Raw genomic sequence first — 26,924 nt, forward strand, 5'->3', positions numbered from 1 at the left:
GGAAACATGGTGAAAATGGAAAACATGATCAAATGATAAGAGCACGGCTCTTCGTGTGTGCATGTGTCCACGTGCGTACTTCTATTTATGCATGCCCATGCTTGTCTGAATGGCAATTTATGCACAGAGACACATTTGGTCGCGTGCGTATTTGTTTTTGCATTTCTTTCCCTAGATTATCTCGTGTAACTAAATCTTATCGCTCGAGTCTTCTCACAATTTGTAAACTAAGACGTGGTGTACCATCTGTTTTTGCCATAGAGTACAACCACCGCTGAGCTCACAGAAGCCAATCAGCTGCCGAATTGTTAGCATGTCAAATAAAGCAAGGTGCTTTGATGCAGGTTGATTCCAAATCACCACTTGCTGGGGGTGGGGTAGGGGGGTTGTACTTGCACTTGCACTTGTGTAACTGTAAAATTGTGATATGCAAATAAATGCATGAGCAGTTAAAATCAAAGCTCCTCAAACCTAAAAGGAGGCAAACTTTGGTCCAGCAGAACAACCAAGAACATAAGAAATGTAATGTCATTTCTATATCCCATGTAATGTGCATACAGTTTCAACTAAGGTCTCAAGTGAGTGTCCCTTATTTCATAGCGTCCTACTCAAGCAAGGTACGCCTTGCTCGTAATGACAGTTCATTACTTAACATTGTTCAGACCAGACTGAGAGACCAACTCAGCCACAGTGGCGCTAAAAGAAAAAGTCCCAGCAGAAAACGGGTTTCGTGACTGCAACTTACTCTGCTGACTTCTGTAACTCCAGCTGAGTCTTGAGTTTCTTTTTTGCTCCCTGGGTTAAGTCGTACTTGTTTAAGTCATCTTCTGTCAGTGCTAAAAACTGTATTGAAAAGAGAAACCTCCAATCACTCAAATATTACTTATCTTATAAGCCCATATCCTACTGAGCGGTGACAGTTTGCGAGTGTTTGCGCACGGCCCGAATGTTGACTTTTCATCAGGGTTTGTTCAAGGTGGCAAACAGTTTTTCTTGTCGCCCCCAAAAAATTGAACATGTTCAAAATTCCTGGCAAACGTCTTTGCAACCTTAAACGAACCCTGATGAAAAAAAAAAAAAAAATCAACATCCGCTAACTTCGCAAACCTTTGTCGCTCGGTGGGATACGGGCTTAAGTGAACGTAAGTCGTGTTGGAGACTGCACCCACCTCTTCCATTGTCAGCTGTTTGAACACCGGATAGTATTTATGTAGGCGGAGCTTGCGCAGCCAATCCAAGATGCCGTTCTGCTCCGCCGTGTTCACCTGGGACTGAGATGGAGACTGTGCGTGTGGCTGGGAACGGGACTGAGAAAGTGAATACGAAAGGGACTGAGAATGGGGTGAATGCTGAGGTTGGCTCTGTAGCTGCAGCGGGTGAAATGAGAAGTGCTGCGGCTCAGAATACGTGTGCGGATGAACTAGAGGACACGGTTTGCTTTGGGGGTGCGGCTGGGAGGAAGCATCACCTCTGCCAGCAAGGAAACCCTGTGTGGGCAAGGCTGACACCGTGAGAGGGAGGGAGGACAGCTGGAGAGAGTGTTGCGGAGAAGGATGTGAGGGAGGGAGGGACGAGAGGTGAGGGGAGGAGCGGGTCAGGGCGGAATTGTGAGTGCTGACAACAGGCTGGACACTGGCCACTCGGTACACCGCCCTGAAAGAGGAAACGCTGTCAGAGGGCCGAAAACGCCGCACATTGCGCTGATGAGTGATGATGAAATCTTACCTGCTGGCTCCTCTGTACTGCATCATACAGCCGGCTGAGCTTGCTGAGTGACAGATAACAATGGAAATATAATAAACACGCCGTGGTTTAATGGCCATATAAACATGGAAATGATATTCCCGTTATTCTTCCTTTTTATATTGGATTTGGGTTATTGAGACGATGCCATACAAAAAATATCTAAAGGTGGGTACACGCATAACGACAACCGGGCCATGTCGAGCACTGAAACTGAGGACTGATAATGAGGATAATTGGTATGGAAAATGGATGGATTATCTGGCGGTGTGTGTTAATAGTGATTTTTTCCCCTTTTTTTTCCCCTTCCTGATCTGCTCGGAAAGTGGTCGAGGCCCACAATCGTCAATGTTCAACCGTTTCAAAAGTTACAATCGCAAACCCGTGTGTGAGCAACAGAGTTCAGCAGAACCACAGATTCCGTGACGGTGATGTGAAACCTGACGGCATCCAATTAGGAAGTGACCTGAAGCTCACACTGCTGCCTGATACAAATAGAGGAGCAACTGGTTGTGTTGAATGTTTGTGTAACGTACCTCCCAAATCACTTACCACAATAGAAAAGACGAAGAGCAGTGTTTTTAGTTGTGATACTTGTTACCAGATAAGGTTCCCAAACTTCTTACTCTGAGTACTACCTCAAAAATATTTAGCTTTACCCCAACACAATATAAGGGTTAGTCCGACTATTTTTTTAAGTTTCCCTTTTATCGCCTACAAAATAGGCGTCCATCATAGGCATATAGGCGGACCGGTCCGTCACATAGGCGGAATGCCCAGCTCTGAAAAATATGGTAGTCTCTGTACTACGACAGAGTATGTGTGGTCACTGTAAATACTTAGCACACTACAAGAGGAGTAAGCACACATTTTTCCTTGCCATATGTTAATTTCTCATGTTGAAAAAATGAGACCTATATGTGTGTACCCCACTTTAGAATTCAAACACGATAAAGCCAACTCACTCAAGTGACTTGACTGAGACGATATCCATAAAACAATCCTTGGAAATAAATTACAGAATTCACACGCAATATACAACACTAGAATTTAAATCAAAATGTGTTAAAATGTACCGTCTCATGCAGCAAACTAAAGTAACTTTTTGGGACAGAATTAAAAAGGCCGCAGAGAACATTAAATATCTTCGAGCAAGTAAAGTGAAGAGTGCTGTGCGCAGGTGACCAGGTAAGAGCTAGATTATGCACTTTGTATCGGGTTTAGCGTTCTCTGACAGAAAATAAAAGATCTGTTGAAAATTGTGACTACGCAGGCTTCTGAACGACAATACACTGTGCAATTACACAATGCTGATTACTTGCACTGACACTTCACTCCCTGTGGTTAGACTCACACACGCGTGCACACACACAAGCACACTGCACCGGAGGTTAAAAATACACTGAAATGAAGTCACATTCACAGAATCAAGCGCTAGCACTCACACACAGACACACACGAGGTCACCGCACTCAGCTCTCAGATTCCCAACACAAACATACCACAATGAATTCCCACATCAGACTAAAACAGACGATGTCCTCTCCCTGTAACACCTTCCAAATACAAACCAAAACTTCTCCCTGCCGTGTCACCGCCACCTCCTCAATGGTATTAACATGCATGACCTTATCCTTTTCATTTGACACTCATTGCTCTCACCACCAACACTGCAGAAACATTCATTCATTTATTCTCCGAACCGATTGTGCTGGAGCCTATCCCAGCCGTCTTCGGACGAGAGGCAGGGTTCACCCTGAACTGGTCGTCAACCAATCGCAGACTGCATAAACAGACGGGAAATATTCCTACTGGTATCACTGTCTCTACATCTAAAAATAGATGCCACATGTTCGGCAGACTAACTAGCCTAAAGACTTAAATGACTGTTGATTGTGACAAAATGGGAATCTGTCAAATTAAGATAGAAAAGAAAAAACTCACTACAGTTGGAAGTGAATGGGCAGGCTTGAATGGCAGGAGCTGTGGGAGGTGAAGAAGGCATGTTGGGGAGGGAGGATGAGAGAGGAGGCAGGCAGTGGGGTGAGAGAGGCCTGGCGGAGGTGAAGAAGAGTTGGACGGTGTGGTGCTGGAGGACATGACTGGGCAACACTGTCAGACATCTGGGTGCAGGCAGAGAGAGCAGACAGTTGCATGAAGAACACACAATACAAGTGGTTAGGTAAACATTGTACGTTCTCTCTGCTCTTGTGTGGGTTCCCCCCAGGTAGATCCGCGAGATATTGTCAGGTGTGCCGTGGGAAATTATCTCATTTGTACGGTCTAGCGCCTGGCAGCGTAATCATGTCTTTACTAAATTGTAGTACTCTTCCATAACAGTAGGTAGCAGCACCAGCAGCAGGTAGCTAATTGTCTTTGTTTAGAGACAAGCGAATTAGTGACGCATGTTTATGCAAACAGGCCCATGTTTCACACTGAGTAAGTATCAATATGAAACATTATAAAATACTTTTTTCTTTGTGTTTATTTAATCCCTATTCAAGACGTTATAATATAACTTCAATGTTAAAAAATGCTTATATAAACAAGATAATACTTATATTGTTAAAATATGCTTATTTTCACAATTTCAGCTGGTGGTGTGCCGCGGGATTTCTTTCAATGAAAGAAATGTGCCTTGACTCAAAAAAAGTTTGAAAACCACAGTGCTACATCACTACAGAAGCGACTTTTTAACAGACATACAGTACAAGCAGATATACTTTTCAGTTTAGGTTCTGTACGGGGGAGGGATTGAAAATTGTATGAAGAATAGATGTGTGCAGATTAATACTAAAATCATGTGATTTGGCCAATATGCCAGATAAATATGATAGCAGCTACTAATGGGTAGTCAAATTACTTTTGTCTTGTCAGACCACTAGTGGCTGCTATTGTGCAATACTGTATGTACAATATTGGATTTGGCCTTTTGTCTGTCTCACTGCTCACAGTTGATCACCAAATGTCGGTGGCAGTTTAAGGCAGTGTTGATGTGCAACAATGGGCGCAAATCCTAAAGTGCAGAAACTGAACAGTTGCAATCAAAAAAGAACAAAATGTTTACTGTAAGTTAAAAACAAATGAAACTTAATGACTAACATTTGTTCAGGACAGTCATGACTCTCAGTACTACCGGCCCTGGTTAGCTCATCAAGAGTGGTTGACACATTTAAAACAGACACAACTGTCTTTGGCATTTGAGAAATGTGTCATATTTGGTTTGGAAGATGTCAACCAAAGCTGGACACATGACTCTTTTTTGCCGGTCCGGCCGCGACCCGCCACCCTTGACCTGGGTACCCTTCCGGCTGCGACCCCCTGGCCATATTCGTAAACATTGTCGGCCCCCGCCCCGTTCCGACCTCCGCCCTCCATCCGCGGGAGGTTTATTTAAAGACAATTAGCTGGATAACTTACTATTCAAACCCGCTGCGGACACGCTTCAAACGCGCCACTTACTCACGTACTTACCCATGTAGTGTATGGACCTACTTTTCCAGGCGTAGTTATTCGCCCTGTGATTTCCTCAGTGCATCGCGATGTGCGCGGACTGATATAATTTCAAGTGTTATCAGTGATTCAACTCGTCTGTGAATGAATTCCGTTTACGCAATAAAAAGAAGCTGAGCTCCGAGACTTCTCCAAGTTGTGAAAGACACAACAACCCAGCTGCGTGTTCTTACTTCCATTGCGAGCCATGAGGTTGGTTTTGTCGTATTGTATAATTATTTGGGTCCAACAGACAAGTCTGCAAGCAACAAGTTACCAATTTTCCACACTCCCCTCCTTCACACTTCCCTGCCTTCGAAATAAAAGCATGCCAGCAAACCACTACACAGCAGGTTTGCTACGGCGTATTTCCAGAAGTAGGGAAGTGCATGATGTGCCAGTGTCATACTTGAGTGCTGCGCGCAGCTTTATTTTCCTCCCGGACACAATTTGTTTTGAAAGAAGCCTAAAAAGAAGACTTTCACCGAGTAGGCTGAGATGAAATTTGGCCGCCTCGCGAGCACGTCACACGCATGAGGGCCGATTAGTGGGCCGGACTAAAATCCACTTCCGGCCATGCTTAGTCCAGCCATTTTTTAAAATTTGTCACCCCCCGACCCCTCCGCCCCAAAAATGGTAATTCGGCCGGACCGTAGGGTCCAGGGTCAGACTGCCCAGCTCTGATGTCAACAATCAAGCTTGGATATTGAGTTTCATGCTGCTGTTCCTGATCAGATCTAACATCAGTGCACTAATCTATTTCTCTTATGTTGTTAATGTAGGATATTCCAAGGTATACAATGCCTGTACTTTTTAAAAACCAGAAATCCATCATTCAATGTCCAAACTAGAAGTGAGCTAACATCCTCCATAGGACAGAAAGACTTCATGAAACTAACCTGGCATCCGACTCACTAGACTGAGGCAATAGATTCTCCATTCGCTCATCAGGAAATGCCTGTGACAACTGAGAGAAAATAAATAAGAAATTAAAAAAATAACATATCAAATCATGAGCACATTATTGATATGTCATTTTCAACCACACCTCATTTAAATCCATTTGAATCAATGAAGCAACAGGTTGAGTAATACTGTGGAACAGAGGGGTGGTCCTCACCTGTGAAAGTAGCTCGCTCACCTCCTGTTCAGTTCGGACAACTGATGAAACGAAGCCATCGGACCAGCTGGCCTGAAGAAAAGTTTGTATTAGGTATCATTTTTAAATACGGTCTGAGCAGAAGTGTTAACTTACCCACCTCAAACATATAATCACTTTTGTCTTCAAACGCATGTGTCACTCCCCGTAATGCAACTCTCTCAATTGCCACTATAAAAACAGTTAACACAAGCAAATGAATCATGTCTGACCAAGCAGGACGAATTCTCTGAAAGCAAGAAAACATTATAACATTCTGTTAAGTTAGCAGGAATCTCAGGATGTAGAAATGCCGTCTTAAAAGGTTGCACCGTTTCATGCCAGTTCCTGCTCAGCCCAAGAGACATATGCATTTATTCATAATTAATTCAAATGGTCCCAGGTGTCCCAACATCATGTCTGTGGCTTGCATTCATTATAATACATCAGGCATCAAGCACTATCAGAGGTGAGGTGCCGCTTGAGTAGAAGCACCTGTGGCTAAGGCCAAACTGTGGCAGGGTTTTTGATTTCTGGACCTGGAATTGACACCTCTGAGCACTATAGACATGTTTAGGCAGCATGTTTATTGCCATTGTGGAAAAAGCTAGTTTTAGGGGGCGGATCCATCTCATTCTGTGAACCAGTCTTCATCCTGCCCACATACTGCTAGGCCAATGTTGAGTATGGCAAACTTTCAACATTGGACATTCAATGTGGGCTGGATATCGCCAGCGTGTTCCTCTGGAGTTCGGCCGTCCCTCTTCTTCTGCCTTGCTCTGTGGTGAGTGCCCGCAGCAGTGGGCTGTCTGCTTCTACTAGCGGAAGCAGAGCCCAGAGTTTGAAAAACAAGTGAGTGTCACTGGTGGAGGCAGCATTTCATCACCAAGCTGTCGAATTATGCTTGCAAATTAATGAAGCCGTGTGGCGTATGACGTTGCCAAATGACCATTTAGCTGAACATCATTATAACATTATTATTATCAGAAGCTAATGCAGGTAAAACTGTTATCTGATGCTAATCTGTGTTAACACCGCAGCGATGTTTACCTTTTGGCTTTGACATGGTAGTGCTTTCACTGCCCATCAAAGTGGTTCTTTTGGTTCTCTCTGGAACTTAGTCAAGTCTCACTGTCAAGTCATTGACTGAAACTCAAAACTGAAAAGGAATCGTTAACGTGTTAGCTTGTTCACTGTTTTCTAACAGTGGGGTGGAAGTGCAGAACACCTTGCTAACAGTTTAATCTCACATTTAAGGCATTGACAGGCACTTCACTGACCCAACTACTTGTATCCAAAGTTGTCATTTTCTATTTTATCAATAAATTTGGGAGAAATTAGGAAATAATTAGGAAATAAGTAACTCCATGAATAACGCCCCTTGATAATGAGGACAATGGCCGCGCCCCCTACCGTTCTATCCATATTCGGTCGGAGTCACGGGAGGAACGATTGTGGGCCAGCCCGTGTGCGTCAATTTTGCGAGACAAGCCCCGGAGGTCGGCTTGTCAAAATTTCTAAGTTGGACTTGGAAAGATTCGGAGCACCTCATCAGCGATGAGGCTGACCATTCATCCGTTTAAAGCTGTTTAAAGCACCTCATTTTCGGATAGGCGGTGAAGGGAGGACCCTATAGAGGTGGTCTTCGAGGAAAAAGTAAGTCACGCTAACCCTTACAAATTAAAATGTAATATATAACGACCTTTGAACATTTCAGCTAACGCAAAGCCTCTTGGAATGCAATGTGTTTGAGTATCTTGGTGACTTGAGATTAAACAAAACAGACAGAAACTGCACCTAAGCTACATATAGGCTGCTCATTTATTGCTCTTTTATCATTTTGTGATGTTTTCAGAGGTTGAAATGGTAGAGATGTCCACATATATTTTAGGGCAGACTGATCCCCATTATTTTGAAAACATTAGCAATGTATTTACAAGTACAATGATTTGGAATGGACAAATAGTCTTCGATCGCTTTCGTGACTCCCACTAAGACATGGAGGGAGGGGGCGTGGCCATATTCCTCATTAACAAAGGCCGTTCATCAAGGCGTTTTTATTGAATTCTCCAAAACAAATTGATTGATTGACTGATTGATTGACTGATTGATTGATTGATTGATTGATTGATTGATTGATTGATTGATTGATTGATTGATTGATTGATTGATTGAAACTGCAGGTAATATCATTTTCCTTGTTAAAAATAAATATACATAAATTGATCTTGTTATTGAAAAATGGATCTCTCGGCAGGATGATCCCTTTAAATAATGACACCAAGCTGTTCTGTAAGTGACAGCATGTAGGGAAGAGGCATGAGGGGTACAGGGAGGCAGGAGTTAACTGTATGGTTAGTGGTATAACCTGTATAGATAGTTTTCAATCTCTATTTTAAAAAATGGTGCCATAAATGGGCTAGTACCGTATTTTGCGGACTATTAGTCGCCACTTTTTTCCTAGGTTTTGAACTATGTGGCTTATATAAAGGTGCGGCTATTCTGTGGATTTTTCTTCCACCACTAGGGACGGTCTAATTGGAATTACAATACAATACAATACAATTGCAATTACAATTACCAGGATGTGACTGCAGGTGGAGGAGTTCAACAGGCGAGGGCGCTCGCCACTGTGTTATGAATTACGTGGTATTCGGAAGTAGAGCTGACAAACTGGAGTGGCAGCGGGTAGTGAAATGACGTAAGTACTTTATTTTCCCTTGGTTCTGTTCCGTTTTAATCAGCAAAGTTGCTGCCGTGGTAAAAGGAACTGTTAGGAAAGAATTTGCCCAGGCACATTCATGTACATTTACAGTTCAAAATCGTTCTATAAATGCAGAATATATCAAATTTTTCAACATAGGTAGGTGTGTCTTATATAAAGGTGCAGCTTATGTTTTTTATTTATTTTTATTTTTTTTTAATAGAGTGGGTCTGGCTTGTATAAATGTGCGGCTTATAGTCCGGAAAAATTTATTAATTTAGCATTTTTTAATGTTGGCTATTAAATGTATAAGCATAGGAACAAAACAATGCATCAACCTCCAACATGGCAAATAACAGTTTAACACTATGGGCTCTATTTTTGTGTACAGTGCAAGTCTAGGACGAGGCGCGGTCTGAATATGAGCAGGGACAGGCTAGACTTGGTTTTGGTATTTTTCCAAACGCATGCAACTTCAGCTCGAGTCCATGCAGGATGCGGCAGTTTTTTCACTCAAGCGCAGCTGCGCCGTCTACGAATATAGAGCCCTCTACCACAATTCAGTACTACATAGTTCTCAGTCATTGTGTATATTTTCAGCAAATATCTTCAAACATTTAGAATATACTTAAGAACAAATCTAAGATGTTACTTTTTGGTTATATTTCTACAGTACATCCAATCCTTCACTTACTTGATGAGTGAAAATAACATTCACTCTTCCCTTAGTCTGCTTGTTTTTTATGCCTCAGGTGAAGAGGCAGGTTAGGGCTTTTTCACATTTGTTTCATGTCAATACATACGGGATGAAAGTGATTTGAACTGGCAGGATTGTTTTCATAGATGGGTGTGATACCAAAAATAACCTCTACTTATGAAAGGAGTCGGACTCACATCAGACACCATAAAGAAGTGTGAAACCATATCAGACATGCACGCACAAGCAGCATGGAGAAAAGAGGACATGAACAAAGAAGTGCAGGACTAATAGAGAGCATAAAGAGCAAAGGAAAGAGCCTTGATGCACACCTGGGTAGAAACTGTGAAGGACCAAACATGCTGCTTGCCATTCATAGGAAACAAGGCAGTCACGGGCATATAATAAATACAATACACACATTTGCCAGCTCATGTGCAACTATGTATGTATGTTTTGTATGTATAAGTGAAATTGTGCTGCATGCTACTAAAGTGGCCAAAAGAGGAGGTACAATATTATACTTCCAAGAATTGCATAACATTAAGATGTTTTCCTAATCCCGTATTTGGATTAATTTGTCAATGTGTATATTGAACAAAACACACAGTAAAGAAATTGCACCTTGCAGGACACACAAGCCCCTGCACTTATACACAAAAACGATAGGGTTTGGCATATAAACTTCATTTTGTCGCTGTCCTGTGAAAACACATATCTTCAATTTTGCAAACTTTTTTTAATTTTCACATTAATGTGATGTCTGTAATGCGGAAACACCATTCATACAAATATAAGAAAAAATAAAAAAATGGAGATAAGTCTTTTTCTCAGGACAGCAACGATTTACTGTACATATGTGTATCATATCATGTGCCTCCAATTCTCCACAATCATGTTTCAATGTGCTCAAAGTGACTGTTGTGCGCCTGTGTTCTTGTTGTGCGTTTTAAGATGATGACAGATATGCGATGTGACCATGAGGTAATGTGAGATAGTCGAGTATTGTGTTTCAGACAGAGGCAGGGAGCCAGAAAGAGTCTAGACCAGGAATGGGCAACTGGTGGCCTGCGCCCACACTCCCCCTCAAATAATTTTCCCAAATATTGTTTTTAATAAATTAAAAAACATATAACGTTTTGTCTACTACAGTGGACCCTTGTATACTGTCGATTTGGCACCTGTGGATTCACCTATTGCAGATTTTTTTCCCCCTGTATTTTTTCATTTGTTAGATGATAAATCTTGCCATGCCGTTCATTGAGTGTCAACTTTTGTAGAACATTAGCCACCTCAGCCAATGGTGGTTTTAACAGGATGCAATTAATGATTATTGGCAGGCCTGTGTATATAAAGCAGAATTAGCTAAAGAGAGAGACCAAATTAAAAAGAGGAAAAAAGTTTGCCTGCAGTGCGCATAATATGGCCCGTGGGACTCATATGGCCCCGACTCCATTCTTTAATCTGTTCAAAGGACATTCTCACAGAAGCTTTGCGGCTTGTCAATAAGCATTTTGGCAAATCTCAGTTTTGTCAGTTGACATAATCGGAGGGACCGTTACGCTTAATGGAATGTGGAATGATACCAACAATTTGGTCTACATGTATCAATACAGTAAATCGTAGCCAAACTATTTCTACTGAGACATATTTAGCAGGCCAAATCATGACTGAGTGCTATATATAATATGCATGACCAACGTGTGAAAAATATACCATTGCACAGTATAATACTAGTCAGTCGATAAAGTTGAAATGTTGTCCTGGTGGGCTACCTGAAGTTGCAACCATGAATGAAATGAATCCCTGAGTGACATATTACACTGCAGTGCCTGAGGCTGCATTCTTGAAGCTTAGTTATGTTCAGTGGGACTGGCATGTTGAATCTTGCCCAACGGGGTTTGACTGGGTGCACAGCATGAGACACACATTTCATCCGCATATGCACCGGGTGGAAGTTCAGTCATTCATCATTAGCTCAAGCTGACGATGACAGTGAAAGGCTATTTATAGAATATGATAGAGTATGCAAAGAGGTGGTAGGGTGTCAATCATATCAAACCATGAACCTTGGTTGGATAGGACACTTTTCCAGAGGCTCACCTGTTCCTCTTTTCCCCTGATGACTGGTAGGTGGTGCCGCAGCGTCGTGACCCTGCACAGCAGTTGGAGGAGGAGCAAGGTGAGGAGGAGGTGCGAGGTCGAGGTGACGAGCGTTGGGTTCCTGGCTGACCGCTTGAGCTCCTCTCCCAATTTTCACCTCTGATCCAGGCGCAGGGGCTGATCCAGCCTCTCTGGTTTGGTTCTGGAGAGCAAGAGGGAGAAACCATTGAAAAAGAGAGCGCTTTGGACAGCAGTAGACCATTTATTAACAGCAAATATTGTGACATGTCCTTACAAGAACACTGAATTAAACGAGAAAAAAAAAAACAGAAACTCCATGATAAAAATCCAATGTTTTCCTGAGATTCTTTGTCATAGATTCATGTCCAAACCATACAAAACTACTACCATGTGTTGTGTGTGGTGCATAGGGAGCCAAACCTGCATGCAACATGCTATTGGGACAGTCTCATAGACATCGCATGGGTTGGGCTGTCTCTCTTCCTCTCATACCACAAACACCGGATGACACATGTTTTTTATTATGGACACTGACAACGTACTTAAAAAATATTAGCTAAGTTAGGTTTTGCTTTAATGTGAATAAATTTTGTCTTGACTCATGCTCTGTCTCCGTTTTACCTCCGTCTGCGTTGACTGATTCAGAGCTCGTGCTGGGCTGAGGTCAAAACTTTAATGACCCCTTGAGATTCAACACTGTAGCTAATGTCAAGTCTGCTGCAGTAGAGAAAAGCACTGTAACACCCATTACAATGGTTTACTCTCAGGCTACGCTAAGAGATCCAGAGGGAGAGACAGCATTTCTAACTTCCTGGGGATTCACTTGAGACACACAGACACACACACACGCACACACACTGAACCAAACCACAGAGGGTTGATTTCAGCAATGAGAAATGTGCTGAGCTGCACTAAGTAGGAGCCAAGGGCAACAAAACACTAAATACAAATGCTCTACTCTGAGCAGGGTACTTTCCCTTCACTGCTCGCTCATGTTTAAACATTTTGCCTGCTGCTATTAGTTTTTGGGAAAGATTGAGAGATGTGGAAGATAAGGAGGAACAAAAGATTTAAATCCTGAGATGAAATCTATGGACTGCAACCCCACATTGGAAAGGGACCTCTTCCAAATGTGGATAAAAATCCAAAGCATATCGGATATCTGCCAAAGCAACTGCAGTGTAAACGGACAGATCAGATTTACCTCTTCGATGTTAGCCCCACCTCATACAAATACACCGACAGGTAACGTATACACACCTGCTTCTGCCCAAACGATGCAAACAAGCACGTTAAAAAAAACGTCCACTTTAAAGGGGAGTTTGCTGTTAAACAACAACAACAACACTTTTTGTCATGTACTGTATGTTGAAACTGACTGGATGACCGAACATTACAATATTATTAAAATGACCTTTGAAACTATCATCAATCTCAGGCCTCAATGTATTCCTCTAATTTTATTTTATTTGAGTTATAATTTTAAAAGACACCACACCCTGACCAGAACAGGCTATCAGTGACTGTAGGGATCGAAGGCGCGACCGAAGGGTTTTGTCAGTCATTTGCCATGCACACGCAGGCACATGCCGCACTTTCCTGGGACAACCAAAAGTTTCCTTATTTACCTCCGGTTAGCTGCAAAAGTGAAAAAGATGGAATTGGACAGCTCTCGACAAAAACAAGTATCACGCCATCATGAATAAGTCATGCTAGCAAAGTAACAGAAGTGGCTAAAAACAGCTTGTTTACCATGCGCGGTCTTACAGTGCATGTCTCCTGCAGGTTCACATTAGTGAGGGGCTTGGCTTTGGACAGAGACTCCATGGGGACGAGGGAGGAGTGAAGTAGGGCAGCATTCATACCTTTTTAGTAGTTTGAAAACTGCAACAAACTGACCCTTTAAATCTAAACAACAAAAACAGACCATGTGGTCTACTGTACGTATAGTACATTAGTAGTGTGTCAATCATTAACCTCTTACCCTAACCCTAAGCCCCCAAATTTTAAAGAGAATACTGTATGAATGTAAAGGATACAAGACGGTAGGAATTATGAACAGTTCCAAATAGCAGTCAGCGATAGCGTGAAACCTTCAGACTTCTGTTAGAAAGCAAACAATAAATAAACTATGAAACGCCTACTTGAACAGCTGAAATGTATATGGGTTTAAAGAAGGAAGAAAAATCATTCCTGTAATGGTATAACATGTTAGTGGAGTAAAGAGCCAGCACAGGCCAACTACTAAATCGTATCTAACGTTAAATAATTGTACTATTGTACAAGTATTATTTGTTATTGTTTACTTCCGTGTTGTCTCAACCAGGTGCGCTTGTGAAGATACTTACGTGCAATGTATATTTAACATAATTTTGGACTTTTGCTCTTGAAATGTATATGTATATAAATGAGTGGTAAAAAAATTGTGATTGGGTATACTTTTGTTACGTGCATTTCAGAATTCACACACAGATCTGCAATTAGACACAAGTCCTCAATTTACGAACGAGTTCCATTCCTACGCTGGCGATGTAACCTGAATTTCCGTATATGTCGGATTTCACCGTTAAAGTCGAAATTTACATCAAAATGCTTGGTACAAAAAAATGAAAATACATTAAAATAAAAACATAAGATGCTGTACTTAGAATTACTGGTGGGAGGTGGATGGAGAAGGAAGGAGAGGAAGGAGGGTGAAAAAGGCAAAGATACTGCCGGCACACTCTGCGCATGCTCATTGCTCAACCGCAAGGAATGCTGGTCTTTGTAGTTACAGAAAGTGCTTGTATGCGGAAGTGCGTTGTTTGACTCGAAACCCATCGCAAATACATGAGCAGAGGTAAACAAGCTCAGAGACGCAGCACAAAAGCAGACTTTTGGAGCGAGGAGGAAACCGGCTGCTTCATTCCTGTGGTGAGTGACATGAATATCAACAAGCGGAAATGACGTCCATTTGAGTCACGAAGCCATGTGTCGCCGGACACCGTGGGTTATTTGAATGCCAGAGCAGCTCTGTCCACTCAATCATGTAAACGGGATATTCAGAATGTTTCAGAAATCTGAATTTTGAACTAAACCCAAACATTGACTGTATGTAAAGGGAGTCACTATGGTGCTGGGAACAAAATGGCGGAAGAGGCAGGGCGTCGTAAAGTCAAAACGTCGTTGGTCGTGTACGTCGTAATTAGAGGACTGCCTGTACTTGAAAATATGTCAAAAAGAGCAATTTGGTCAAAGGCAACACAACAATGATTATAAAATAGTCAAGCATTCCTCTAACAATCAGTCCAAGTTTCCATGTCATACAGGTGTGAAAATAAGTTAACCACTGTAAATCACAAGTACCGCATCACATCACTTTAATAACAACAGACACATATGGTGACGATAGTTGTTTTGCATCTCACTGCAACAAGTCTGCTGACTACTTTAACGATATACACACACACATTTTTTTTTTTTTTTTTTACTTTTAGGGGAAATCAAATCCAAACATATTTTTTTCAGGAATATGTGTTGTATGAGTTAAGCAGCAAAATCCGGGGGCGGCCATTTTGTCACTTCTGTGGACTCAAAATGACATCACAACTGCTCAGAGCTCAGATAACGACCAATGACGGCTCAGCTTCAGAAAACAGGCCAGGTTGTAACCTGAGCGCTGAGCAGTGGTGATGTCATTTTCAGTCGATAGAAGTGACAAAATGGGCACCCCCAGAGATGGCTAAAAACGGGTGTATTAACTCTTATCCTGAAAACGCAATATTTATCAGAATTCCTTGTTTCAACTAGTGGGCTTGCGTAGAACATATTCTTGAAAATAAATATGTTTGGGTTGATTTCTCCCTTTAATGACTTGTGACTAGCATTTAAACAGTCATTAAACCTGCATGAGTATTAATGAAGCTTTCTGTTTCCCAACTTCCTACCTTCTGCCAGCAGGTGCAGGGTGGATAACACAGTTGAGCGGAAGACGCAGGCAAGGAGGCCGCACTTGCGTCAGGAAGCGAGCAGCCAGAGGGAGACAAAGAGGCTGTGCCAGGTAAGGACACACTGTTCAGGGTATAGTGGTGCTGCAGTTGAGCGTAAGAGAGAGCCACTTGATCACCACATGGGCCTGCTCCTTGACCCTCAACGCCCGCTCCTCCATAGCTCACCTGGAATATCCAAGGTATATATTAATTGAATAAAACAAAAGTTGTCTTCTTACATTCGTTGCCTCTTGCAACATTGAATGAGCAGAGAAGCATCATCTATCCGAACCACTATGCCATGTGTTTCCTTAGAGTACTGTTTAACAATATATTAATATAACATTCATGAAGTGCCTTACAAGACAGGCCTATTTCTTGCGGCTCTCCTTTATGTGCTTTTTAAAACCAGTGGCAGTGCTGTGTAGCACCAATCACACCTGCAGCTGGCGCACCTGTGCCCTAGTCGTATTCCTAGGCAATTAATGTAATGTAAGGATGTAATTACAATAAACTATCACACAGAGCCGGACTGTTGATTGTTCTGATGACAGCCTGGTTACAAAACATTTAGACCCTTTGCCACATTTCAGGCTTCAAACATACAGATTTAAAATTTGATTTTTTTTGGGTGACGAATCAGCACCTAGGACACAATTATGAAGTGGAGCAAAATTCTGAGGCAGATGGTCTTGACAGTGTTTCCATGCTCAGCTTTGTCTCTACGAGTGACCAGAAATATGCAGAGCTGCAAGAACGCACAAAAGAAAAGTTAAGCTGTCTTTAGCAGACAATCCATCCAAGTGCCTATCAACAGGCGGGAGGTGTCCATTTCAGTGCAACCATACTGGGACTCAAGAAGCCAACTAGCTGTGTCGGATGTCACAGTGTACAAGGCACCAGACAAGACAGAACCACTCCACTTGAGTCAGTAGAGCGGTCGCCAGCTCAGCTGCTCATAGGCAGGAGGTCTTGCAACAAATCGCCGACGGAGCGTGCACCGCTTGCACCTATGGCTTAAGATGCCCCAGGTTTTAAATGCTTGCTCGACAAGTCCAAGTCAACCCAGACGTTATGGTGACCATAAGAGAACAGCCGATACTCGTCTCAACCTGTAACCCGGGGATGAGGTGTGAACGTCACCATACCCAAGCAATCGTTTTATCCCCACATTTATATCGGAGAGACATTTGCAAGGGATTTGGAACTTGACAGAAATAACAACTTTTCCATCAGTGTTACTAAACGCTACAAGGTTGCTGGATGTGGAAATGGTGTCGGTGCATGGCTGAAAGAACTGTTTGGTGTCTGTTTGTTTGTTCACGTTAGCAAGGAGACAGTTATGCAGTCTTTTTAAGTTATTTTGAAGCTCATGTTACATGTTTGATTTTACAGTTCATGGTCTTAAAACAAGTTAAACAATAAGAACAGCAGATATTGACATACTAAGTATTCAAAAAGAGGACTGATATATTTTTTTTCTTCCCCTGAATAATTGATACGAATGTTGAATAAAGATGAGGTTGTTCAAGAATAACGTGTGGTCATTTCATTTGAGAATACGTCATCTTTAAGTGGCAGTTTTCATAGTGGTCTATATATGCAATATATAAGTCATTTGTAAATCATAAGAGTTGGAACTTAAATCGTGTTTGGAAAAGAAGACCGAGATGGACACAGGTTTTACAGTATAACCATTAAGTTAAACAAGCAAATCATACAAATAAAAACAGATAGAGTATGTATTTTCACAGTTATATCCCAAAATAAAAAGCAAACTGATTTTAGTATATAATTACGTTCTAGGCTCAGTTATAACATTTGTAAAGATTTTTTTTTAACAGGCCAATAACGTAATAACCGGCCAATTATTTAATAAGTTATGACGTTATTGGCCAAAACTTATTACGTTATAGGTTCAGGATTTTTATTACGTTATGGAATGTCATTACGTTATCGGCTTCCACACACTTCCCTTCCTCTGTGGCTCCACCCACATCAGCAGAATTAGTACATTAACTGGTTGGTTTCTTTGCAAGGACCTTTTGGGTCTGCCTTTTAATTTTGCATTTGCATTCTTGGTTGCAATAACATCTACTAAACTGCACATGGTTATTATGTCTACTGTTGCCTACTTGTGTTCCACGTCACGGCTGAAGCCAACCATCCTACAGGCAATATGGTGGGCTAGTAGTTTGAATCATCTCCAGCTATCTAGATCTATCTATATTATCTCCGTGCTCGCTTGGGTTTTCCCACCTTTCAAAATCATGCACATTAGCTTAATTGAAGACTCTAAATTGTCCAGAGGTGTCAATGTGATGTGGATGCTTCTTTGTCTATATCTGTCCTGCAATTGGCTGACAACGAGTCCTGGGTGTCATGATTCTGGTCTGTTGCGGGCTGCGGCGGGATTGGAAGGTGTGTCCTCCGATGCCGCACCTGTCGTGCATGAGCAATCAGGGATTTTAAAAGGACTTCTCCCGCAGCAGCTCATTGTCGTCTTATTCATCCTTGCTTGCCACCGTTGCTTCAAGAGACTAATTTTCTAGATGGCATAGTTCATGTTCCTGTTTTTTTTTTCTGATCGCGGGTTTTCTCCTGGCAGATTGCGCCAGCGACCTTGGTTGAACTTTAACGGTAATGAATTTTGTTATATGAACTTTCTCCTTGTCTACGTTGATGGGATCCACCCCCTTCCAGTCCCCAATAGAACGCTTGACATTGGGTGTACATCACCTCTACCCAGAAATCAGATAATGAGGACAAGTGGGAGTAAAAAAAATAAATGGATGGATGTATTTTAGCTACGTAAATCAACTCGCTATAAAGCCAAAAATCATCTCAATTTAAAAGAAAAAAAAAAGTAAATTCTCAATTGAAAATCCTTCCACTGCTAGATTACTGAAAAGGAAAGGTTTTCCACCTCACGTCTGTCTTTGCAGACATCACAAAAAAACAGTGCTGTCAGTCAAAGGAGCAGCTTTCGCCTACACACGTAATTTGCACGACAAAGTTCTGCTGTGCTAACAGGTGGGCTGTCATTGATTTTGACAAACCTGTAATTTGGCATTTAAGACACCATGTGAGTCTTGCATGCTCATGAGTAATGGTAATTTCTTTGGACAAGTTTCATAAACTCTTTATGTACTTTACTCTGCGTTACCCTTCTTTCCCTCTAAGTGGCTAAACTCTTCTCTGAGTTTAGTTTGTCTTAATTGAGTGGCATGGTATTGGCATGCATTATATTTTCTCTCATATACTGTATGGCGGCCAAAATATGGGAAAATCTTTGTAGGTTGTCAAATGCAGACTCATAATAGGGGGTTGAAGGCGGTCTCTAAGTGCCCACTTCACAGCCACCAAAATTACATCATCCTCAAGTGGAGATCTTCTTATGAACGTACTTTGCACACGCCAATCTACTGCATGGACTTCAGTGAATCCGTTATGCTTCCGTCATACTGAGTTTAAAGGGAATGATGGTAGCCGTTTCAATTGCCTGGGAATCAAGTGGGCTGTGTTCAGTCCCACAATGGCGCAAACGCACATTTCTACATGCGCCCGTCTACAAAAATGCCAAAAAGAATTAAAACTCCCTCCCACGAGCACAGTTAAACTGCACTTTGTGCTACACTTGCCATGGGCATTAAGTAAGTGGTTAAGTAATAACATGGCCAGAAAGTTAATTTCTTAAAAAATACATCCATGGGGGAACTGAAGAAGTTTATCCCTTGCATGTAAGGTATTACAATTTTTCTCAGTTGCTTTGGTACATTTCTCATATCAGGATTTAATTTCTCAAAATTACTTGTTCCATTTTCACAAAAGCAGTTTCTCATTGCTTTGAAAAAGTTGCAAGTACTTTGGCATAACCGTGTAAATGATTATGTCCAATTCTCTGCTGTTTCCAACATTATCAATTGCTTATGTCATGTAGATCAAAATGTAGGAAAATGGGTCTCTGATACTTTTTCTCACAGGCACACCCCACATTTTATCATTAGTTCACATGCATACAGTATAAGTCTTTGCATGCAAAATGGTTGAAAAAGTTGTCATAATGTCAAGCAAATTTCTATAACATTACCATTTGACATTTTTCCCAGGCAAATTGTGACTTTCTAACAAAGGCAAATGTTTGAAGCATTAGATCAACAAATGATCAACCAGTTTTCTGAAATGGCTCATAGCAAGTGAAGATAATTGTTGTGATGCAATGAGAATTTGTGACCAAGGAAGTAGGACTATTGCACATTTATTCCAAGAGTGTTGCATGTTTTCCCTTAGGAGAATGTCCCATGTTACCAATTATAGTTTTTTAAAAATGGTTCTTTCTTTGTGCTATGCAGTGCAATCTTTTCCTCTCTTTATCATAATGAGATGGTTTGTCAACAAATTAAAGCGCAAACAGTAAACGTGAGATGTTCCAACCGCAAAACAATGGCTGGTTAAAAATAAATATGAAACAATATAGAAATAAGTGAAACACACTATTATAAAAAAATAAAATACTTAAACAATATAAAAACTATGTATTGATTATGAACTCTGTCTAAGGAGGGGAAAAGGGGAACGAGGACTATTTCTTCCACAATAACATGGGGAAATTCTGATTAAAGTGTTTTTTTAATTTCTTTTTCTTTTCAAATTCATTGGTTGATTTTGGCATACCGATCCAGGCAAACTTTTATTGAAAGAATTTTTAAAAATCATCAAATGGGATGTCATAATTTAATTTCAAAGATTAATTCACTACAAATGTCTTTTAGCATTTTTATAATTCTTTTACTGCCTCACTCTCACACTCGCTGGAGAGCGCTTGTGATTTGTCAATTTAAAAAAAGAGCAACAGCAGAGCAAAAGAGCAAGAGCAAAAAAGAACAACAAAGACACTTGTACCGTAGCGGTGCCTACACTGCCTGATGCAGCGCCTGGGTACACAATGCGAGAGCACAGATCTGCCCGCTCATCTACTGTATGACAAGTGTGCTTCCGAATGCTCACTTTGGCAGTTTCCCTTTTCTTGGGAGCCATTCTGACTGTTGAGAGCGTTATCTACTTGTTTGGCAAAAGTTCGACAAATCGACATGGGACATACTTCCACATTGATTCATAAAAACGTGGCCGCTTCTGGCATCAGTGATTGGGTGAATGAATATATTGGATGTAGGTGGAACTTCCACCTAGCATGTACTAAGAATGTTGAGGAAGAAAATGTTTTTTGCAGGGGAAACCATGATATCTTGCTATGTGTACAAATTGTTTGGAGAAATGCATTTAGTGTTTGGCAAATTTCAATTCTGATCTGAGAAATGTACCAGAACGACTGAGGCAAAACTGTATTACACACACCAACCACAGCAAAATGAAATGAATTTACAAAGATAACAATGCTCAAGGACAGACAGACAGGTAGATAGATAGATAGATAGATAGATAGATAGATAGATAGATAGATAGATAGATTTACTTTGAAATAGCGCATTCCAATAGTGTACTGTGGCTTTGTTATTTTGACAATATGGTATAATTTCCTTTGAAATAGCGCATTCCAATAGTGTACTGTGGCTTTGTTATTTTGACAATATGGTGAAACACACTCATTCCATAGAGACATGTGTCCCACAGATGCACACAATTTTGGTCCTCACCTGCAGGACGTCGTGTATCTGGCCGAGTTGCTGCCTCAGAACCCGTTTCTGATGGAAGCTGAAAGCTGGGTGATTGGATGCCATGGTGAAAAGCAACAGAAACTGTTCCTCGGCCCTTCCGTCGTTTAAGGCCAAGCCGTAGTTGTTGATCACCGTATCTATATGCGTCAACGTTTGGAACAGGACCCCCGCCGCCTCCCGGTTGTCCGAGCCGAGCAGGGCAAGGGACACCAGCAGCTTACTCCGCACCACCTCCTCCGTGATGTTGGTGAGTCCGGATAAATCGGTGGGGTTGTTGGCTTTTATCTCAGCATCCCGGAGCGAATGGTAGTCCTTCCGGGCCAAGTCCTCTAGGCAGGAGCCGAGGAAGCGAAGCTCGATGGGGACACAGAGGTCCAGCAGGCCACACAGGAACTCGGCTCTCTGGGCAGAGGTGAGGGAAGAGAACCAGCGGTACACTCCTTCCCTCTGGACATGGGTCGGACTCTCCACCATACTCACACATCCACTGACAGTGGGTCTGAATCTTAAAAACAAACAAAACACAAAATGGAAATGTCTTTTCAACTGAGAGTAAGTTCAATTGAAAAATAAATAAATAAATTTTTTAAAAAATGTTTAAAAAGCGGGGCGCGCAGCCAGGTCACTGGCTTTTTCTTCTATTGTTTCTCTCCGCAACTGAAAGGAAGGGGTGACAAGGGTGGAAAAAAAATCTCCTTGTTCCACTTCAAGTCATGTACTTTGTGCACAGGACAACCTCCGCCTGGTCCTCCTCCGCCGGTCGGACCGCAGCTCCACTGACAGTCGAAGAAACAAACAACACTCACGGCCAAGCTTGGGTTCTGAACAGTCCCCGCCTTCTTCTGCCATTCAAGAAGTCACTCAATCATATCGACAGTCATCTTGCCAACAGTGGCTCCAAGACTGGGCCGAAGTGAACGTTTAAAAAGGCAATACTGTAACCATATCAATTGCTGCGAAAAAGTTGAGTAAGCAACGTTACCTTGTGAAACAGCACTGCAGAAAAGTTGTTTATCGAAGGACAACAAAGGACGCCGCCACTGTATGAATTACTGGTGGTGTGTACGTTATCGTTCTCTTCATCCTGTTGCGGCTCGATATATTTTGAAGAAAATAACAGCTGGGTATAACTTTATCCAACTCTGGCAGTAAGAAACGCCCATTGCTTCATATCTCCACTCCGATTGGCTAATAGTTCTGTCTGCAATCGTGCACTTTTTTTGATTGGCTCAGCGCTCAGTGGAAAGGCTCAATTTTCTTATGCGCCCACGCACGCAGCAAGTACTTAACGTTTAAAGTATAACATGCATTCAGTGAGTTGTTTTCTCTTTTTTTACGACGGTTGTCTAGGGTTACTTTACTTATGTATTAATTGCTATTATTTCGTAAGACCAAGCCTGTTATGTAATTTGAGGTGAACTAACACAACATTAGAGTTGTTGGCTGTTAGGGTAGCCTAATGATTGGTGATTTTGACGTCAGCAAACGCAAAATGCTTATTAGTCTGGGTGCGTGAGTCTTTGTGGAGTGCCTGGACTTGAGTTGTGGCCTATGGTTGTAACCTTACTCTTGATTGAATGTGTATTCTGTTAACGCTCATGCATATACTAACTAATCATAAGAATGTGATAGTGTCACCCTTAACCACAAACGAGGGCATATACTGTAGTCTAATACTTTTTATACATTGCGACATTGCGCTTTAATAACAACTACAACCACAGGGAAAATACTAGCATATAATCAAAAAATACTTTCAACCCTAAAATAAAAACATTGCTAAAGTTGAGCATTTATTATACATGTACGCTTTATTCGGGGAGGGGGGCGAGTGGGTTAGGCCTATTGCAAGGGACTGAAGCCTACCTTGGTCTTAACCCCCCCTAAATGATGTGGTTGCATTTAAAAATGTGTTTATCTTTTTTTTTTCCAAGCAAAAAAAAACTTTTAAAAACTGAAATTACATAAATTAAATATGATCAAATATAAAATAAACATTCACCTCACCAAGGGGCGCGGTGGCTATCTGCAATTTCTTGAAAACACGTAAATTTTCCTGAACGGCTGGTTTATTTCCGTGCCGGTCCTGTACGTCTTGGCCACCAGCAGCACCCCATCGCTGACTACGTTTCGGCGCATGACTGTCTATAAATCATTTGAACTTGATATATATTTAATATTTTTAATATTTTAACCATTTAATTAATTATTATAATTATTGTTGTTAATAATAATGTGATAATTATTAATAATATTAATATACTAATAATATTAATATATATTAAATAAAATATAGTGCGGATGTTTGTCTCTGTGTGCCCTGCGATTGGCTGGCAACCAATTCAGGGTGTCCCCCGCCTACTGCCCGAAGACAGCTGGGATAGGCTCCAGCACGCCCGCGACCCTTGTGAGGATAAGCAGTACGGATAATGAATGAATGAATGAATGAATATATTAAATATGTCAATCAAGGTGCATTATTCAAGACTTATTTAAAGGAAAAAGGACAGAAATTGACTACTATAAGACAGCTATATATATATGGCATGTTTCATACTCACGGTAACAATCTATTTTACAAAATTAAAAGTACAATATTAAAAAGAAAAAAACACACAAAAGAACTAAAGACACTCAAAAACAAGTTTATTTAAGCCTTAGTCCACAGTTCATCCTGCTTTAAAGTTGTGCGTGAGACAAGTACGTTTTATGACATTAAGAGCAGAGCTGGGCATTCCGTCTGTGACGGACCGGTCCGTCTATCCGCCTATGATGGATGCCCATTTTGCTGACGGTTGACAAATGATGGTTAAAATTTTAAAATAGATGGACTAAGCATAGTCCGAAGCCCATGTATTTAATCCATCTTTCGTCTGTAGTCCGTCTTTAGTCTATTGTTCGCGGCGAGGTTTCGATGGCCATGGGGAGGAACAATAGTGAGTTGTTGTTGCTTGGGGGACAGATTTGAGTGAGGGACAAGGCTGTGAACATGCTTCCATGGTGCAAAGAGTCACTGCCAGTCACTCTTTCTGTTCAAATATCGGCCGGGGCGGGGGAACTATTGAAGTTCGTAGTCGGAATCACTGACGGAAGCCCATTTAAAATCCGAGGCGGAACAGCCTATAGACGGGTATTACTTCCCCCCCACCCAAAAAAAAAGGTGAATGACAGACAACGGAAGGGTACCCATTATGGGCGACTGATATGGGCTAAAAAAAAAAATCAATATATTTTCAAAAAACACGATAATGATAATTTGCCGATGTTCTACAAAAAATATTTTAAATATGCTCTTGCTTCTCAGAACAATTATGGATTTATATTTAAAATTGCTTAATAGAGCTTTTGCAAAACTTAATAATATTCCAGGGCAATATTTAACAATGAAGAACTAAAAATGATGTGTGGATTTACATTGATTTTTGGGAATGTTTATGTTATTTAAATGCCTTTTATTCCATAATGATATGACGTATATATGGGCCATTCTACTGAATTGGTTCAAATTCAGAGTTGGTGGTCTTGTCTTTTCCTCCATGCTCTTCTGACTTTCCTTTGCCCTCTGCTGGATAATTTATTGGTAGACTTCAGCTTTCCTTCTTCCTTCCATCTCATATTTCTTTCTCTTTTCCTTTATTAAATATTCTTTGGATTTCACTGGGTCATTCTAACCCTTTGCCTGTACTCTGTCTCTGCTAGGCTTTTTGGCATTTTGGCGTTTTTCCCTTCAAATTAAGATAAAATATGAAATAGAATATTGTTAAAATCAGGAAGATCTATGTATGGCATATGTATCTATGTATTATATTATTTGAAACTTACTTTATTCAAAAATAAACATCATATTGTCACTACCGAAACCATTATGTCACTACCGAAACCTTTCTGTATGTTTCGGTAGAGACTGTTTCGGTTTTATTTTTCCCTTCAAATTAAGATAAAATATGGAATAAAACATTGTTAAAGTCAGAAAGACCTATGTACTACATATATATCTATGTATTATATTATTTAAAACTTACTTTATTCAAAAAGAAATAATATTGACAATAATATTGTTACTACCGAAACCATTATGTCACTACCGAACGTTTCGGTACTGCACTGTGTATTAGTTGTACAAACGCCTACTTTCACTGCCAAATGGTAACATGCGATGTTCGAGCACATTTACTGGAGGCGTATCACCGCAATTTCCTTACGTGTTATGAACTTGACGTTGTTCTTATTCATTGTATGTTTGTGTTGTGATATTTGCATAATTTAGACATTGATGCCTTATTATTTGTTTGTAGAACCACTCTTGACTTGATGCATCAACACCTGTTTACTGTGACTTCAACTTTATTAAACATCAGCGAACCCAAGATCGTCGTTATTGGAGTTCTAACCGGACTCACAACAGTGATTTGTGTACTTCTATCATCACATAAATAATTACCTATCTTTTAATGGTACCTTCGAGCCGGATATCAGCCCAGTAAACCCAGACGATTACTGTAGTATTATTGTCTTCCTATGTCTGATTATGACCTGAGTGGGCCAGGGGCTCTGAGTAAATTTCGAAGACCAGTTGTTGCTGCAAGGGCATTACAAGTGGAGCACAAAGCCACGCAGCACTCAACTAGTAGACCTTCATCACCACCAGTTATAGCCAGGGCCTTGACATGGTGAATTTGGGGGATGTTAAGCAAGAACAGGAGTCCAGGCAATTTATGATGCAAGCCACCAGGGGGCAGGATATCAACCTGCTCATTGAGATAGATAGATAGATAGATAGATAGATAGATAGATAGATAGATAGATAGATAGATAGATAGATAGATAGATAGATAGATAGATAGAATATACTTTATTCAACAAACTATTGTAAACTATTTAACATTATGCATTTGGATGATAACAATTTATTTTATCACCACATCTACGAATGATCTGGACAGTCTTTGTTTTCAGTAACAAATAAGACCCTTGACCAAGAAAGTACTGGCTGTCCTTTGTCGTCAGAGGTCGTGATGCTGTGATTTGAGTTTGACACCAGCAGATGGAAGCAAATCTTCAGGTTTAAACTCACACGTGACGCGATAGCGCTTGACGTGGCCATTCGTTTGATGAAAATGACACCCAGAAACACTGTTAGTTTGGCAGAATACGTTTTGGCGTATTAGTTGTTTAATCTGTTAATTTAACTTACATTTCCTCAACCATTTTTTTTCTGGTCTTTCCTGCTATTGCCTAGCTCTTGGGATGAACGGCCGTTTCCATCAGGAAGAAAGAGAGAATCGGTTGTTATAGTAACCAGGCACCTCCCTCCAAAATAGGCATGTACCTCTTCTTCTCCAGCAGGGATGCGACACTCATGCTCTCAAAGTAAAAACACAAC

The 26,924-nt window shown here is 41.1% G+C and overlaps 1 protein-coding gene and 1 long non-coding RNA gene across 5 annotated transcripts in view; one reads left to right on the forward strand and one right to left on the reverse strand.

Annotated features, from left to right (window-relative positions):
* Nucleotides 1–22,673, reverse strand: part of zcchc14 (zinc finger, CCHC domain containing 14) — a 29,244-nt gene extending 6,571 nt beyond the window's left edge. For 3 of the 4 annotated variants that reach the window (XM_086029494.1, XM_086029493.1, XM_086029492.1), the window contains exons 1-11: nt 22,524–22,673; nt 21,521–22,046; nt 15,825–16,052; nt 11,878–12,079; nt 6,495–6,565; nt 6,356–6,427; nt 6,135–6,202; nt 3,688–3,866; nt 1,726–1,768; nt 1,170–1,653; nt 746–843 (exon numbers count right to left, since the gene is read on the reverse strand). In XM_086029494.1, the coding sequence (XP_085885620.1) occupies nt 746–843; nt 1,170–1,653; nt 1,726–1,768; nt 3,688–3,866; nt 6,135–6,202; nt 6,356–6,427; nt 6,495–6,565; nt 11,878–12,079; nt 15,825–16,052; nt 21,521–22,015 (1,940 nt within the window). In that variant the 5' untranslated portion in view covers nt 22,016–22,046; nt 22,524–22,673. The remainder of the gene's footprint in view (nt 1–745; nt 844–1,169; nt 1,654–1,725; nt 1,769–3,687; nt 3,867–6,134; nt 6,203–6,355; nt 6,428–6,494; nt 6,566–11,877; nt 12,080–15,824; nt 16,053–21,520; nt 22,047–22,523) is intronic. The other variant, XM_086029495.1, reaches the window with a different exon arrangement.
* LOC147148350 (uncharacterized) lies at nt 8,965–12,230 on the forward strand. Its single transcript, XR_015086656.1, has 3 exons — nt 8,965–9,074; nt 11,908–11,956; nt 12,046–12,230. It is a non-coding gene; the product is annotated as an uncharacterized LOC147148350 (long non-coding RNA).
* Nucleotides 22,674–26,924: the final 4,251 nt, after the last annotated feature.

Source organism: Filicampus tigris, chromosome 4 (assembly GCF_054856515.1).
Source record: "Filicampus tigris isolate MCC_2025a chromosome 4, RoL_Ftig_1.0, whole genome shotgun sequence".
In the NCBI taxonomy this organism is placed as follows: domain Eukaryota; kingdom Metazoa; phylum Chordata; class Actinopteri; order Syngnathiformes; family Syngnathidae; genus Filicampus; species Filicampus tigris.